General features: G+C 37.3%; 1 protein-coding gene across 2 annotated transcripts in view; it reads right to left on the bottom strand.

The window, feature by feature from the left end:
- The window catches only part of PDSS2 (decaprenyl diphosphate synthase subunit 2), a 50,807-nt gene that overhangs the window by 18,262 nt on the left and 19,734 nt on the right, over window positions 1-12,811 (bottom strand). For both annotated transcript variants that reach the window (XM_026065718.1, XM_026065717.1), the window contains exons 3-4: window positions 10,637-10,711; window positions 1,254-1,427 (exon numbers count right to left, since the gene is read on the bottom strand). In XM_026065718.1, coding sequence (XP_025921503.1) covers window positions 1,254-1,427; window positions 10,637-10,711 — 249 coding nt within the window. The remainder of the gene's footprint in view (window positions 1-1,253; window positions 1,428-10,636; window positions 10,712-12,811) is intronic.

Below are 12,811 nucleotides of genomic sequence, written 5' to 3' on the forward strand. Positions count from 1 at the left end.
GATTCTCCTTCTGACAAAGCAAATTTTTATAGCTAGTACCTTCTATGAAAATCATGTCATCTTTTATACATAGCAACATTAGTCAACTGTGAATGGATTAATATTAAAGCACACACAAAGTGTTAAGGCTATAGACTGCACTAGAAACGGTTTACTGGTATAGTTGTACCTAGTGTAGCATATAGTTGTATTCCTACGCCAGTATGCCAGTGCTTTATAAAACCACCTCCTTGACCGGGAGGAGCAAGAAACTATCTAAACCAACCCAGCTGATGCAGATGGGGAGGTCTCAGGGTATGTCTATACTAGCAAGTAGTGCAATCCAATAGGAGTGGATCTGTAGGACAAACCAGACTACTGGGGACCCTATATCCACACGGTACATGTTTTCCTTTGGACTAGCTCTAGCTGCCAACTGAACGATTTCTAATGCTTGGAGAATATCTTTCAGCTCGGTCTCCTGGGAAAGAAATCTATCTCTGAGATGCTCTATAATGCGAACAAAGTGCAATAAGTAGGGGCACTCCTGATCCAAGGTAAAATGCTAATACACATGTACCTCTGTGCAGGGCCAGTGGCCTCCCAGAGAGGGCAAGCAGGGATCTCAAACCTGCACAGCCATTTTGCAGTGACTGTCTTGTCTCAGCCTGAGGGAGCCCAGGGGCCTCTGGGGGAAATCATACTGCTGCAGCAGTCGAGGATGTTACTGTCCTTATCTGATTTCCTCCCTCCTTATCCCTCAACTGCCCCCCTGGAAGTTGTCTCCACAGCAGATTTGTAAAAGGGAACATATGCCAGGACTTTAGCCATTGCAGCTCATGCCTCAACTTCTGCTGCTGCTGCTGCAGATGGCTGGGCCTATCAGTACCAACCTCTGCACAAGATGTCCAGTACATGCTTCCTTCTGCAACTCCCTGCTACTGGGATAGTGGCTTCAGGAAGAAAGTAGGAGCAGAGAAGGTAAAGTCTTAAGCTGCTACAGGAAGATGTGCCAGAGGAACTTTAATAGCCCTGAATGAAGTAAGCTATGCTGCTCAAAGCGTGATTTTGCCAGTTCATGAGTGCTCCTCATACCAGCAGTTTCTGCAAACATTGTCATATCAGGTGGTGGCCAAATCTCTTACCACCACTGACCTGCTGGCAAAAGTCTATGGCACAGTAGTAGCACAGGGCAGAGCTTAAGAGCAACACATCAGAGAAGTTCTTACAAATCTTTCTGGTTTTAAGATCCTGGAAAGAAAGAAAAGGCATACCTTGTGACTCATAGACATGTGCTTGCCGTACTGAAATGCCATGTCCTGAATCTCAGCGTTATGCTTTGCTAATTCCATTGCAGCCTGGCAGCTCTTTGCCAGCAAGGCACTATGGGAGAGGAAAATCTGTTCTTTCCAAGTTGATATTCCAATATCATCTGTAAGACAGTTTTCCTGAAAATGAAACAAAGACTAAAATGAAAACACCAAAACGGCAGCTGTATCAGATAGTAGAAGTTAACAGTGCTGCCCAGGAAAATGCAATACTTGGCAAGTAACAAAATGCTGGGTGCCAAGGCCAGATAAAGGACATGCTTCAAGGGTGAGTGGAGAAAAACATTACCCTAAGTGTGCTAGCAGCACAAATAACATTTTATTTTACTGCTCAAAAAATCCACAGAAATATATGGAGCTGTCAACAGATTTTACATAGACCCTTTTCTTAATGTCTGTATCATTACACTGAACATTAACAGCCAGTTGCATTCCTACTGAGCTACTGGGGGGGGGGGGAGGGAAGCAGAGCACATCAGCATTTAAATCTCTTATCAGTAAGAAAAAAAAAAAGAACCAATAATTCCAAACAAACAGGGGATGACATTTCTGAGTTACTACAATTTCTCCTTTGCAGATGAGAAAAAAATTAAAATCACAAAAGGTTTTAAAAATACTTATAGAATTGTACTGGAAAAAAGGAGGGCAGTGACGGAGGACTTGTACCTCTTTCGCTTCAATCTTAAGGACCAGGAAAGACTGAAAGCGTTTAAAATAAAACTATGCTTTAGAAATATCAAGTATTAACCTTCCCAGAGGACTGACAAGAGATCTCAGTGATGCTTCTAACGAACTTTTTCACCTTGACTGTAAGGTCAAATATGCTCAATACTTCTCAAAATTCTTTTGTATACAAAACATTAATGTGAATTACTTTGCAAAGAACTGAAATGTGTTTTTATTAACAGGAACCCAATTCCTTCCCTGTCAACCCCAAATTCAACTGCAGCTCTTTGGCTCACATGGTGTCAGTCTTCAAGGCTAGACATGACTTGCAATCTTTTTCACCCACACACGTAACTGTCATGCCTTTAGGTACTCTCTAAAGAGAAAAAACAAAAATGGGAAAGACCACAAAGTTTCTTCTGTTTAGAAAAAACAAAAATCAGTACTGAGAAGCTACAGAGAAATTTCAGGCATGTAAGTGATAAAAATAGTTTGCAATTTCTCAGCTCATTCAAATCTATAGCATTCACTAAGCCAAAATGGCGTTCTTTAAAGGAGTAATATAAAAAAAACACATATACGACTAGCCTTTTCCCCCTCAAAGTGATGTCAATTAAATTACTTAGAAATGAGTAAGAAGTAATTCTGTGTGACCCTGTAGTTTTCTAGCAAGGTATTATCTGTCATGAAATTGGTAACAAATGAAATAGAATCCATCCGTTCAGCTCTGGGTTTCCTCCCTTATGGATATCACCCAGAAGTGCTGCGTTACAAGGGAGAAGATAATACGAGACTAATGGAAAAAGTAGGAGAATTCTGCAATGCCAAGTAACACAATGTTGTATCAAAATTCCTCTGCTTTCCGACATACTATTAACTTATTACAAGGAAAGGAAGAACAGAAAAACCACATGTTTGCTATTATGCATGTGATAACTTACAAAGTCAAGCCTAAACTTTTCTTATGTTTCATTTTACTGTAGTATTTTTGTTTTAATATCTTAACTGAGCCCAGAGAATGTGCAAATTCCCATGACTGGCAAAATGTCAAAATGAGCATTTAATTCTAGTAGTTTCCTATGTATCAAGTTGTTTTTCACTCAGATATAGATCAATTTATTTTAAAATTAAAATCAGGAGCTCTTGGAAGATGCAACACAATCTTTTCCTTAACAACCAATCTGCTCAGAGAAAAAAAATGGTATTTACTAAAATTTGCTGGATGACATACTGAAAATTGGCAGTGATTTTTATAATTATTTGTTTTAAATCAAACCAAGGCAGAAATAGACTAGCAAGGTAAGTCGAAACAATTTATGAAGTTACTAAAATCTTTCAGAACACCTGTAAATTTAAAATGCCAGCATGCCTGAGCCTCTGAACAGTCACAGAACAGCAGACATTATAAAATACCAACTGCAGGAACTGAAGACAGTTAAACAGTCATTCATATTCTTACAATATATAACAACAACAAAAAAATCTTCTTAAGCAAGTTTGAATTTAATTACATGATTATAAGCAATGGCATGACAAGTTACTGTCCACTATTTAAACCCATTAATTGACTATGYACTCAGGTCAGTTACAAAAAAGCCCAAGTTTGCCTAAACTGCATGGTTTGCTGAGCTTTTAGAGATCCCCTTTTACATTAAAGGAATCAAGACAGGCTTACTTTCTTTATAATTTGAAAAAGTACATAATTTTATGAAAAAAATTAACATCCACAGGACTTTGTTTTTATTACAGGCTGTTTGAAGAAAGATTTGCTAGTTTTCTGTAGAAAGGGAGTAACAAACATCAGTATCACATGAAGATCATATAACATCTTCAAGCATCTAAACCAGGCTTCAAAAAGAGGAAAACAATTGAGAGACATATTCAAAGGTGCAATATTGAATTCTTATAAACATAGATACTGCAAAACTCTGTGTTCCAGTAAGAAGGAAGTTCAAGAAAGGAGTTAGCCCCATACAGGTCTGCATTAGCATATGAGCTTGCAAGCCAAAATATAGCTGATTCTAATCACAGAAAGTCTTCTGACCACATATGCTGGTTAAAAAGACAGAGACAACCTTTCTTCAGTGAAATTTTCCAACAACCCAAACACCGTTTTTTCCCAACCGTAACTCCCATGTTATACAATTGTCCATCAGCTATGCTGTATTTTTTTTTTTTACAGCAAAGTTACGTATAGCAAGATCTAAAAATTATTTTAAAACATCAAGGGAAAAATGAAACTAGCTCTAGATTGCAGATCTGGAGTCACGCTAATGCTTGTTTATTTCTGCGAAAAGCTTCAATTTTTTTGCAAATGTTTTTTGGTTAGCAGTGGGTATTTCAAAGGATAAACATGAAAGTAGATATCAGTTGGCCCAGAAGACTCATAGAAGCCTTTCACAGAAAAGCCTTTTAAAGTTAGATCATCAAATCTGTTTCAACTGTAGTTGACAGTGCTTAGACATCTGATTAACTAATGCCTATGGAGTGATCTAACTTAGAAGTCCTGTTCCCAAGAAATGGGTCCAGATCATACCTCTGATGTTGTTTGGGTAGGAGAAGCTGGATGAACAGAACTGAAGCTCTCTCTCGCTCCATCCCTGAAAAAAGCCAGTTCCAAATACAGTCTGGGGAATGCTGGCATGGAACCACAGGGAGGCCAGCACTGGAAGACATCAGCATCCAACTCTGCCAATCACCATTTCCTATGAGAGTTATGCTCAACTAAAATAGTCCTCGAGAGTCTAATAGCATGTTTGCTTTTCACATGTTAACGTTCTGACAATTCATTTACCTTAATGACTTGAAAACTTCAAGTAGTAAATTGTGTTATTGCTTTCCAATTCAACAAGAATCAATGTTTTAAAAATGAGTTTTTCAAGGCAGTAATTGCAAATGGAAAACTAAGAACAGGTGCTCCCATCTTACTAACGGCAAGTTCAGTAACTGTTTTGTTAGAAAGAAATTGGCTAGTTGAGATTTTTCTGTTAAACTATTTCTGCAGTTTAAATTTGTTTTGGAAAATCATCCAAGACAAGAGGAAACAGAAAGAACTTTTAAAAGATGAAATCATGGGGTAAAACATACATTTATAACCATCAAGAAGGGCAGCTCTTATTAGTTACATTAACAAGGATGCCCAATACAAAAGTGGCCCTTAATTTAATTTGTTACACTAGAGAAGAAGCTAACATACAGTTTGACTGCAAAGGTATTCAGGAAAATAGGATTGTTATAAAGAAGGGTTTTTTTTTGTTTTTTGGGTTTTTTTGAAGTGCGTAAAATCATCTGCAAAACCAGGAAAGAGAAGAAGTCAGAGGGCTTTTCAATGTAAAACTTAAGATGCAGTTTGTAAGGGAGACTTTATTTTAATTCAATATCATGGCAGCTCTTTCTTAGCCATCTGCTCTTGCACAAAATGATCAAACTGTCTGAACCACTTACGTATCAAACTTTAGTTTGATTCTCAACGGACAAATAATCCACAGAAACACACTAAAATATTTTGAAATAGTTCTAGCATTTTGAAGTTTTAAATTAGATAGATCAACAACTTCTATTTTACACACAGAAAAAAACAATAAAACTATGGCTCTCTCTAACAGTAGCAAGACAGTTACCTTGCAAAGCATCTTGCGCTTGCTGGACGTAAGCCTTAAACAGCGCTTCCCTGCTTGCTGAACATGACAGGGCATGCTTTATTGGTCTATTAGTACACGCCTTTGGTGCTTTTGGAGGAACAAGGGTGACTGCAAATGGTCAATAAAGCATGCCCTTGAGTACCTAATACATTTAGCATGACACTGTAAAAAACAGCACACGATTTAAAAAAATGCTTGAAAAATTATATGCAATTTAAATATCTCTCAATATCTGTTACTTTAAAACATCGCTGGCAAAATGTTTAGTACTTTACGAACAAAAGCAGTAAACAAATAAGACTGGCCCTCTTTGTAGCTAAGCTTTTTCCTCTGACACATATACCCATTCTTTTCCACAGATACTCTTTACTCAAATTCAACATTTCATTCATCCCTTTTGTCTTGCAACAAAAAACATTTGTTTAAAAAAAGTGCAAGCACTACTCTACTGCCCTGCTGTAAGGTGGTTTAGTTTACTCAAAGTGCATCTAATTTATCTTCTAAGGTAAAATTTGAAAGCAGATCCGTGATTTAAGACATACAATCAAAGCAGTCGAGTTGATGGACGTACATACTATTTCTTAACATTTTTATTCCTCAAAGCAGGACTGGTGACCAAACATCAAAGAAGAATTGGTGCAACTCACTGCATGAAGTCTGCACTTTGCAGGAAAATAGACTTGTTTTCATTCTAGAAATTGTGTTGGCCTAGAACAACTATCTTTTAGTTCACCCTTTGGTACAATGAGTGCTTGCCACTAATATATTTCTTTTTGATGGTTGTTTTACATACTAATTCAGGCAAATTTCCAAATAATCCTATCAAAAACTTCAAAAATAGCCAGCAGTTCTTCTAGCCATCAGTGGACCATGTTAAAAATGGTATTCAGTCTTACTTAACAATCCCATTCTGATACTAAAAATGAAACTTGAGTAAGGCATATTTAGCATTAGCTTGATATTCTGGAGGTGAGAAAAAAACCTGTGCAATTTCCCATGAAAATCCATAATTTGTTAAGATTAMAGGAATGCTCTGCCAGGTAAAATTCAAGAGCCAACACACTCAAGTTCTGCTCCTGATTCTGCTCCCCATGGACTTCCCCACATATCTCTTCCATATTCTATTAATGGACAGGAATTTTAAAGCATTCTTCATAGATAAATGTTAAATATCCATGGATATTAAGCCAGTATGCTTCTACAAGTGCAAAAGTATTCTGTGAGCTAGCAAACATTTTAGAAGCCTTCAGTTTCCTCAATGCAGGAATTGGAGTTTCAACACTGTTTTTTGATGAAAAATGGATACCATGATCATGACTGAAAGCCATATTAGACAACTTCTATCTTCACATTCCCAAAAGGCATAAACTTTTATTTCCAAATTAGACCTAGATTTAGGAAAGACAGAAGGGAACTGGGAAGAATGTCCTTTACTCATACAATCACAGGCTCTGACAGAGGGGTTCTAGCACACAAAGCAGCAAAAACTTATCACATCACTCCTTTCTGCTCCAGTTTACAGTCCAGAATATTAGTTTAAGCCACAGGTGAAATGTCTTAAACAACAGCTATTTGCTACTTTGAACATTAGTAAGAACCTTGACCTTCAAGCTGTCTTTGCTACCAAAGCCGACACTTTGTGTTTGAAATCATATTCCAAGCTAATGACAAAAAGTTAAATATTTTCCCTGTTCCACACAGATATAATGACTCACTACTCAAACAAGATGAAGAATGACCAAACAGAAAGTACTAAAATGGTATGGCCATAGGACTGCATGTGGTTTTACAGAGAAAAAAAAAGTGTTAGTGAGAGGTGTCAAATAATTATATCCATTATATCTCTTCAGGAATAAATAAGGTCAGTCTTGCCAGGGCAAAGAATATTTTTAGTTTTCCTACAGGGTCATCTAAAGGAAGAAAACTGAAAAAAATCCTTGGGGTAAACATGAACTTTGGGTCTCAGAGGAGAAAGGTGAATTTTGCTGAGTTATTTTTGACTAAAGTAAAAGATAAAAATATCTAGGTAGACAATTAACAAAGCTCAAAGCAACTCAATGCTAAATAAGAAATTAGTCTATTTTATGGCACTGTGTAATTTATAAGACCTGTATTAAAGGCACATTTAACATATGAAGTACAATTATCTTGCCTCCAAAAAAAAGTAAAAAGATAGCCGTCTGCTTTTCTAAATTCAAGAGATTCCCAGAAATGAAAATGCCATTACAAACATCCTTATGTTACAAACAGAAATGAAGTTTGACATTTGGGACTTAGYTGCAGACTATATTAAAGCATTTGTCTTACCTCTAGGAAATTTAGTTCAAAATTTTGGCTTGGTCAACTTGCAGTTAGGCATGGAGAGAAGATGCACCAAGGACACAAATAGGATAGACTAATAACTGACTTAGTCTCTTCGGCAATCCTTGCTAAAGAGATGTTCAGGACATGAACAGATGCAAAATGGGACACTGCCTCAGCAGAATAGCATGAGGAAAGCAGCAGGAATATGTTTGATATACCACACCGAATCAAATTTCTCAAAGAACAAGATCAAAAGAATTAAAATAGATCCTAGACTTGTTTGTTCTAGGTCTCATCAGAAGCCATATACAGYCCATTATAAAAACTAAACTTCAGACACTGTCATGAAGTTTTCAGGACCTATTATGCCATCAGACTAATTGTGTTTTGAAATAACTGGGTTCCTTTTAGGAAGGGTCTTACTGTATTTTCAGCTCTTGTTAGACAGAGAAGGTCACTGACCATTACAAAACAAAATAAATCTTTTGTATTTGTAATTGGGCCAGGGTAGGGTAAACATTGTGCAGCTGTGCTTAAGTGTGCCTCGCACTTCCCCTGTAATCTGTACATGTGGAGTACTTCAGTAATGCAGTAGGAAAATATTTGCTAGCTGCTCTAAGATGATATAATTGTTCCCTGCCAAGGCTGTCAGCTCAGTGCATTGCCAAATGAAGAAAAAGACAACTAAGACATTCCGCAATGGCAGGTGTCCAAAAGAGTCCACAACATTTCTCATTTATACAGAGGCCGTGGTTAAAATRAAATGCATTAGGATTACAGAGTCATGGTAAAGTAGTCTCATTGCTAAGACAAACTAGCAGAGCTTTACTTCTATGCACAAAAAACAACTGCTGTTTTAAATATGACACATCTGAGGTGTGCTTGTTTTCAGAAACCTGTCTGGCTATAGAAAATACAGTTTTAAAAAGTTCTTCGCAAAAATCTGAAAAATGCCATTTACTTTAACATATAACCCTAAGCACAGTACTAGCTTGCAACCCTGAAGGCTGAAGTGCTGTTTATTCACAGATTAAAACCAGCAGGTGCATAAGTGCTGCAAAATTCCCAGCATGGCATTGCTCCCACATTTCCATCAGAGGGACCCTGCCGGGAGGCATCGGACAACGGCTCCAACCGTGGCGTCTTCTGGATGCAGCTGTGCCGACCGAGGAGCATGCTGCCAGCAGCTTTTCCCAGGCGAGCCATTACCCCTCTCCTGCTGGAGGCTATCGCTTCCGCAGAGCGAGGAGCTCAGCTGATCGACGTCATCACTCCTTGACTACTTTCACTGAAAACAAGTAAGCTTAAACTAGGTTAGTTTAAATAAGGGGTCTTTGCTAACTCATGGAAATTTGACTGCAGCACCTTGGGGAACATGTACACAAGCAAGCCAGAGAGCAAGTCTGCAAGACACCGACCAGCAGAGCAGCTCCTTCCAGGGAGCAGCTGCTGCTACGTGGTGGCACATCCACAGCCCGAGACTCTCTGCTTGCCCATTTTGGTTTGGGCTGGTGCAGAACCATCAACACAGGTATCTACTGTCGTGGTAATCCATGTGATCTGCGCTTGCACTGAGTTATTAATTTATTTTGCTACATATCGCAACAGGGCAACAATAAACCAGAGTGGAAATCTAAATACATAGCAAGAATAAGTGAATACAAACACTTCTGCAGTCTTCAAACCATCTTACCTACTGAAGATTGTTTAAGATTCATGTCTCTGAGGCAAACTAGGCATGTGAGAAAACATCAATAGAAATGAATATATCTATTTCAGTGGATTCTAATATAGCCACATATAAACACTAATGATCATTCCTATACAGTGATAATTTGCTATAACAAAACCTGCACATGCAATGACGACTCTAAATTATGGATTTTTTGCACACTTTAAGATACAATCATAACCAATGCAACAAAGATCTCCATTTTGCTTTAGTATCCTGCACAAGCAAACTCAATTTGAGAAGGGTCTGAAAGTTTCCTCAAAAGTTCTGTTAAAGACAAAAATACTTAGTTCCAGTCTGATCAAATTTTTACCACAGTTCTTGTAATGCAAAAAGTTAAAGCAGTAGCATGGTACTTCTGCGCTTGCCCCTGAAGAAATAGCCGAGTCTTTGGTGTGAATATTTGATTGTCATTTTCTTTCCCGTGCCAGCTCCTGGAGTATCTGCACAGTGACTTTTAGTGGAGATGAATCCAGTACCGCACTGCTGCCCCTTCCAAACAAAACTAATATTTAAACCATGAAAAGGCGCAGTGCTCAGAAGAAGGAACCTGATACAAGTTTGGGCTGAAACATTTTGTAAATATCTTTGGACAGTTACAGCTTATAAGTAAGACATTTTGCATGTAGATATTAATGATACTGATAACATTATAATAAATTGTTTTAATAGACCCTTGATTAGAAGTCTCCATAAGTGTTCAGAAAGCCCGTAGTAAAACATGTCTAGTGTCCTTAGTAATGATACATTATGTTATTTTATTAAGCACTCACAGAAACAAAACAGTTCCTCTTTGAGCATTTCCAGAAATTCCCAGAGTTTGCAGGTGTGAAAGATATTACTGCAGAAACTCACTACGATTGCAATTAACGCTCTTTCTCCCTCTCCCTTTGCCTTTTAAACAAATGAGGAAGTCATTTGCAGTCGCAAATGAGGAAGTATATTGCAGTCGCACATTAACATAAACATACTACCAAAATTCTTACCTCAGATAATTTTGAGTTTTCATAGTATATACCTTGCACTAAGTCACCAATAGCACTTGATATGAGTTCCACAACCTGTAAAAGAGAAAGAAAGAAAAAGAACTTACATCTTTAATTACCACCAAATTTACTAACAAAGCTACTGCTAGATTTCCAGAGAGCATAAATGGTTCACTGACTTTCATTGCAGAAGGCGAACTATGAAAGGCTGCAGGAGTCACCAGGATATTTTCTAGCACAAGCATGAGGAAGAAGCGGATCCTGTCTCCTTACTAGAACCTCCACTAAAGTATTTCTTCTATCTAAGTTTTAAGTTAAAATAAATGAAAAACAAGATTATTATTATTTTTTTTTTAGTGTGAACTATGGAGTGTATTCTCAGAAGGATATCCAGAGAGCTAATAAATCCCAGTTCATGAACATGAGACAGCACCTCATCTGGGTTTTCTGTTTTGTTTCGTTTTTTTTCTGCCAAGTAAATACTTCACAACACCTCTTGTTGGGAGCTGTTAAAATTCTAATCTTTGTGGCTAATATGGGAAAGTCAGACTCCATAGAAAGGTAACCTTTCAAATGTGATCATCTGGTATTCGAGTGTTCTGGGAATGCACTGTGGATGTATTTAGTGCATGGCCTGAGGCTCAGCTGTACCACATACACTGGAAGTCTGCAGCATGGGAATGTATAAATCAGATTTATCAATCTGTATTATCTTCAGGGTTCAGACTTTTTATTTTATTCAAGCGAAGCCTAAAAATCTGAACTTGATCCAGAATGTAAAACAAGCATTCCACGGTCTCACTGGAACTACCGTACAATTTAGAGCCGTGCACATGAACTGTCTTAATTGGAACAAAATACTCAGATTTATTGTAAAATTAAATGCAGCCATTTCAAATAAGCACACCTTAAGGCTACCCCTTCAGTTGCTCAGAAAGTTTTAATTTCTTGAATGTTTAATTTCCTATGCATATGATTCTATATCTGATTCCCCTTTTTGCTTCCTAAAAATTCAGCCTAGTTCTTATTGAATTAAAAGATTTAGTTTCAATTTTTATCATTCTTGTAACTGAAGACAAAAAGTGAAATGATAAAACCCCTAATAGAAAGATATTTTAACATATAGGCATATTTAATTTGATAATAAAAACACATTTGTATGCTAGTTTGAAGTACTAGCAGAAAGTTTTTTTTTTTTAAACACTGGTTCATATACATATTCATATACACAGAACAAGCGCTAACTTTAGAAATGGTGCTGATTAAAAGTCATGTTTTTTCTTGCAATGCATATGGGTTAATTTGCAAGACCTATAAAAACAGCCTAAAAAAAATCATGTTGCCCTTTAGGAAACCAGATACCTAAGAAATATTGTAGCAATATGAGCTGCAGAGGAACTGGAAGGACAATGATCCTACAGTGTTACCAGATGTGTTGAGTTATTTAAGTGGGGAACAGAGAAAATGAGTGGCTTTTTTTTTTTTTTTTTTTAAACGGTATCAGATAAGCCCTATTCCCAAATCCAGGAGGACTGGGTATCGCCAATAGGTCTATGAAAGTCTGTAACTAAATGCCCAGGATCAGATTGTATTACAGTTTATACAAGCAACATCCCAAGATTCTTCTGATGGCGAGGACACATAATACAGATCAATCACTCACTAAAAAATGTTATGGTTTGTGAAATGGTCTGAGCTCGGAGACCTACACTGGTAATACGAAGAGGAATTTACAAAGACACTGAGTCCTACTCTAAATGTCAAAGTGATAGTATGAACTTTTAACAATGCATCTGGCTGTGGATAACGAACTTTTCCTCTCTTTCCTGAAACTCTAGACTGAGCAGGACCCTGTTTTGGGGTTTCTTTTTTCCTTCTCTCCTCTCTCTTTTTAGTGCAACTCTACTCTCAAAGCAATTTTAACTGACTTAAAACAATCTCAGTGAAAACATTTGTGAAAAATTGTACCTCTTCCTCTTATAGTTTATAATACCTCTTAGGAGAATACACATACTCCTTAGAAGTCACACATTAAATACCATTAGGCCTTTAGCTATATATTGAGCACTACATGTTAGTAAGAATTTAATATTAATATTACCTCCCCTCTTTCCAAAGTTCTTAAAGCTCTCCTTTTTAAATTATTTTCCTAAGGTAAAGTGCAAGGCTGTACAG

Source organism: Apteryx rowi, unplaced genomic scaffold (genome assembly GCF_003343035.1).
Source record: "Apteryx rowi isolate R43461 unplaced genomic scaffold, aptRow1 scaffold_230, whole genome shotgun sequence".
In the NCBI taxonomy this organism is placed as follows: domain Eukaryota; kingdom Metazoa; phylum Chordata; class Aves; order Apterygiformes; family Apterygidae; genus Apteryx; species Apteryx rowi.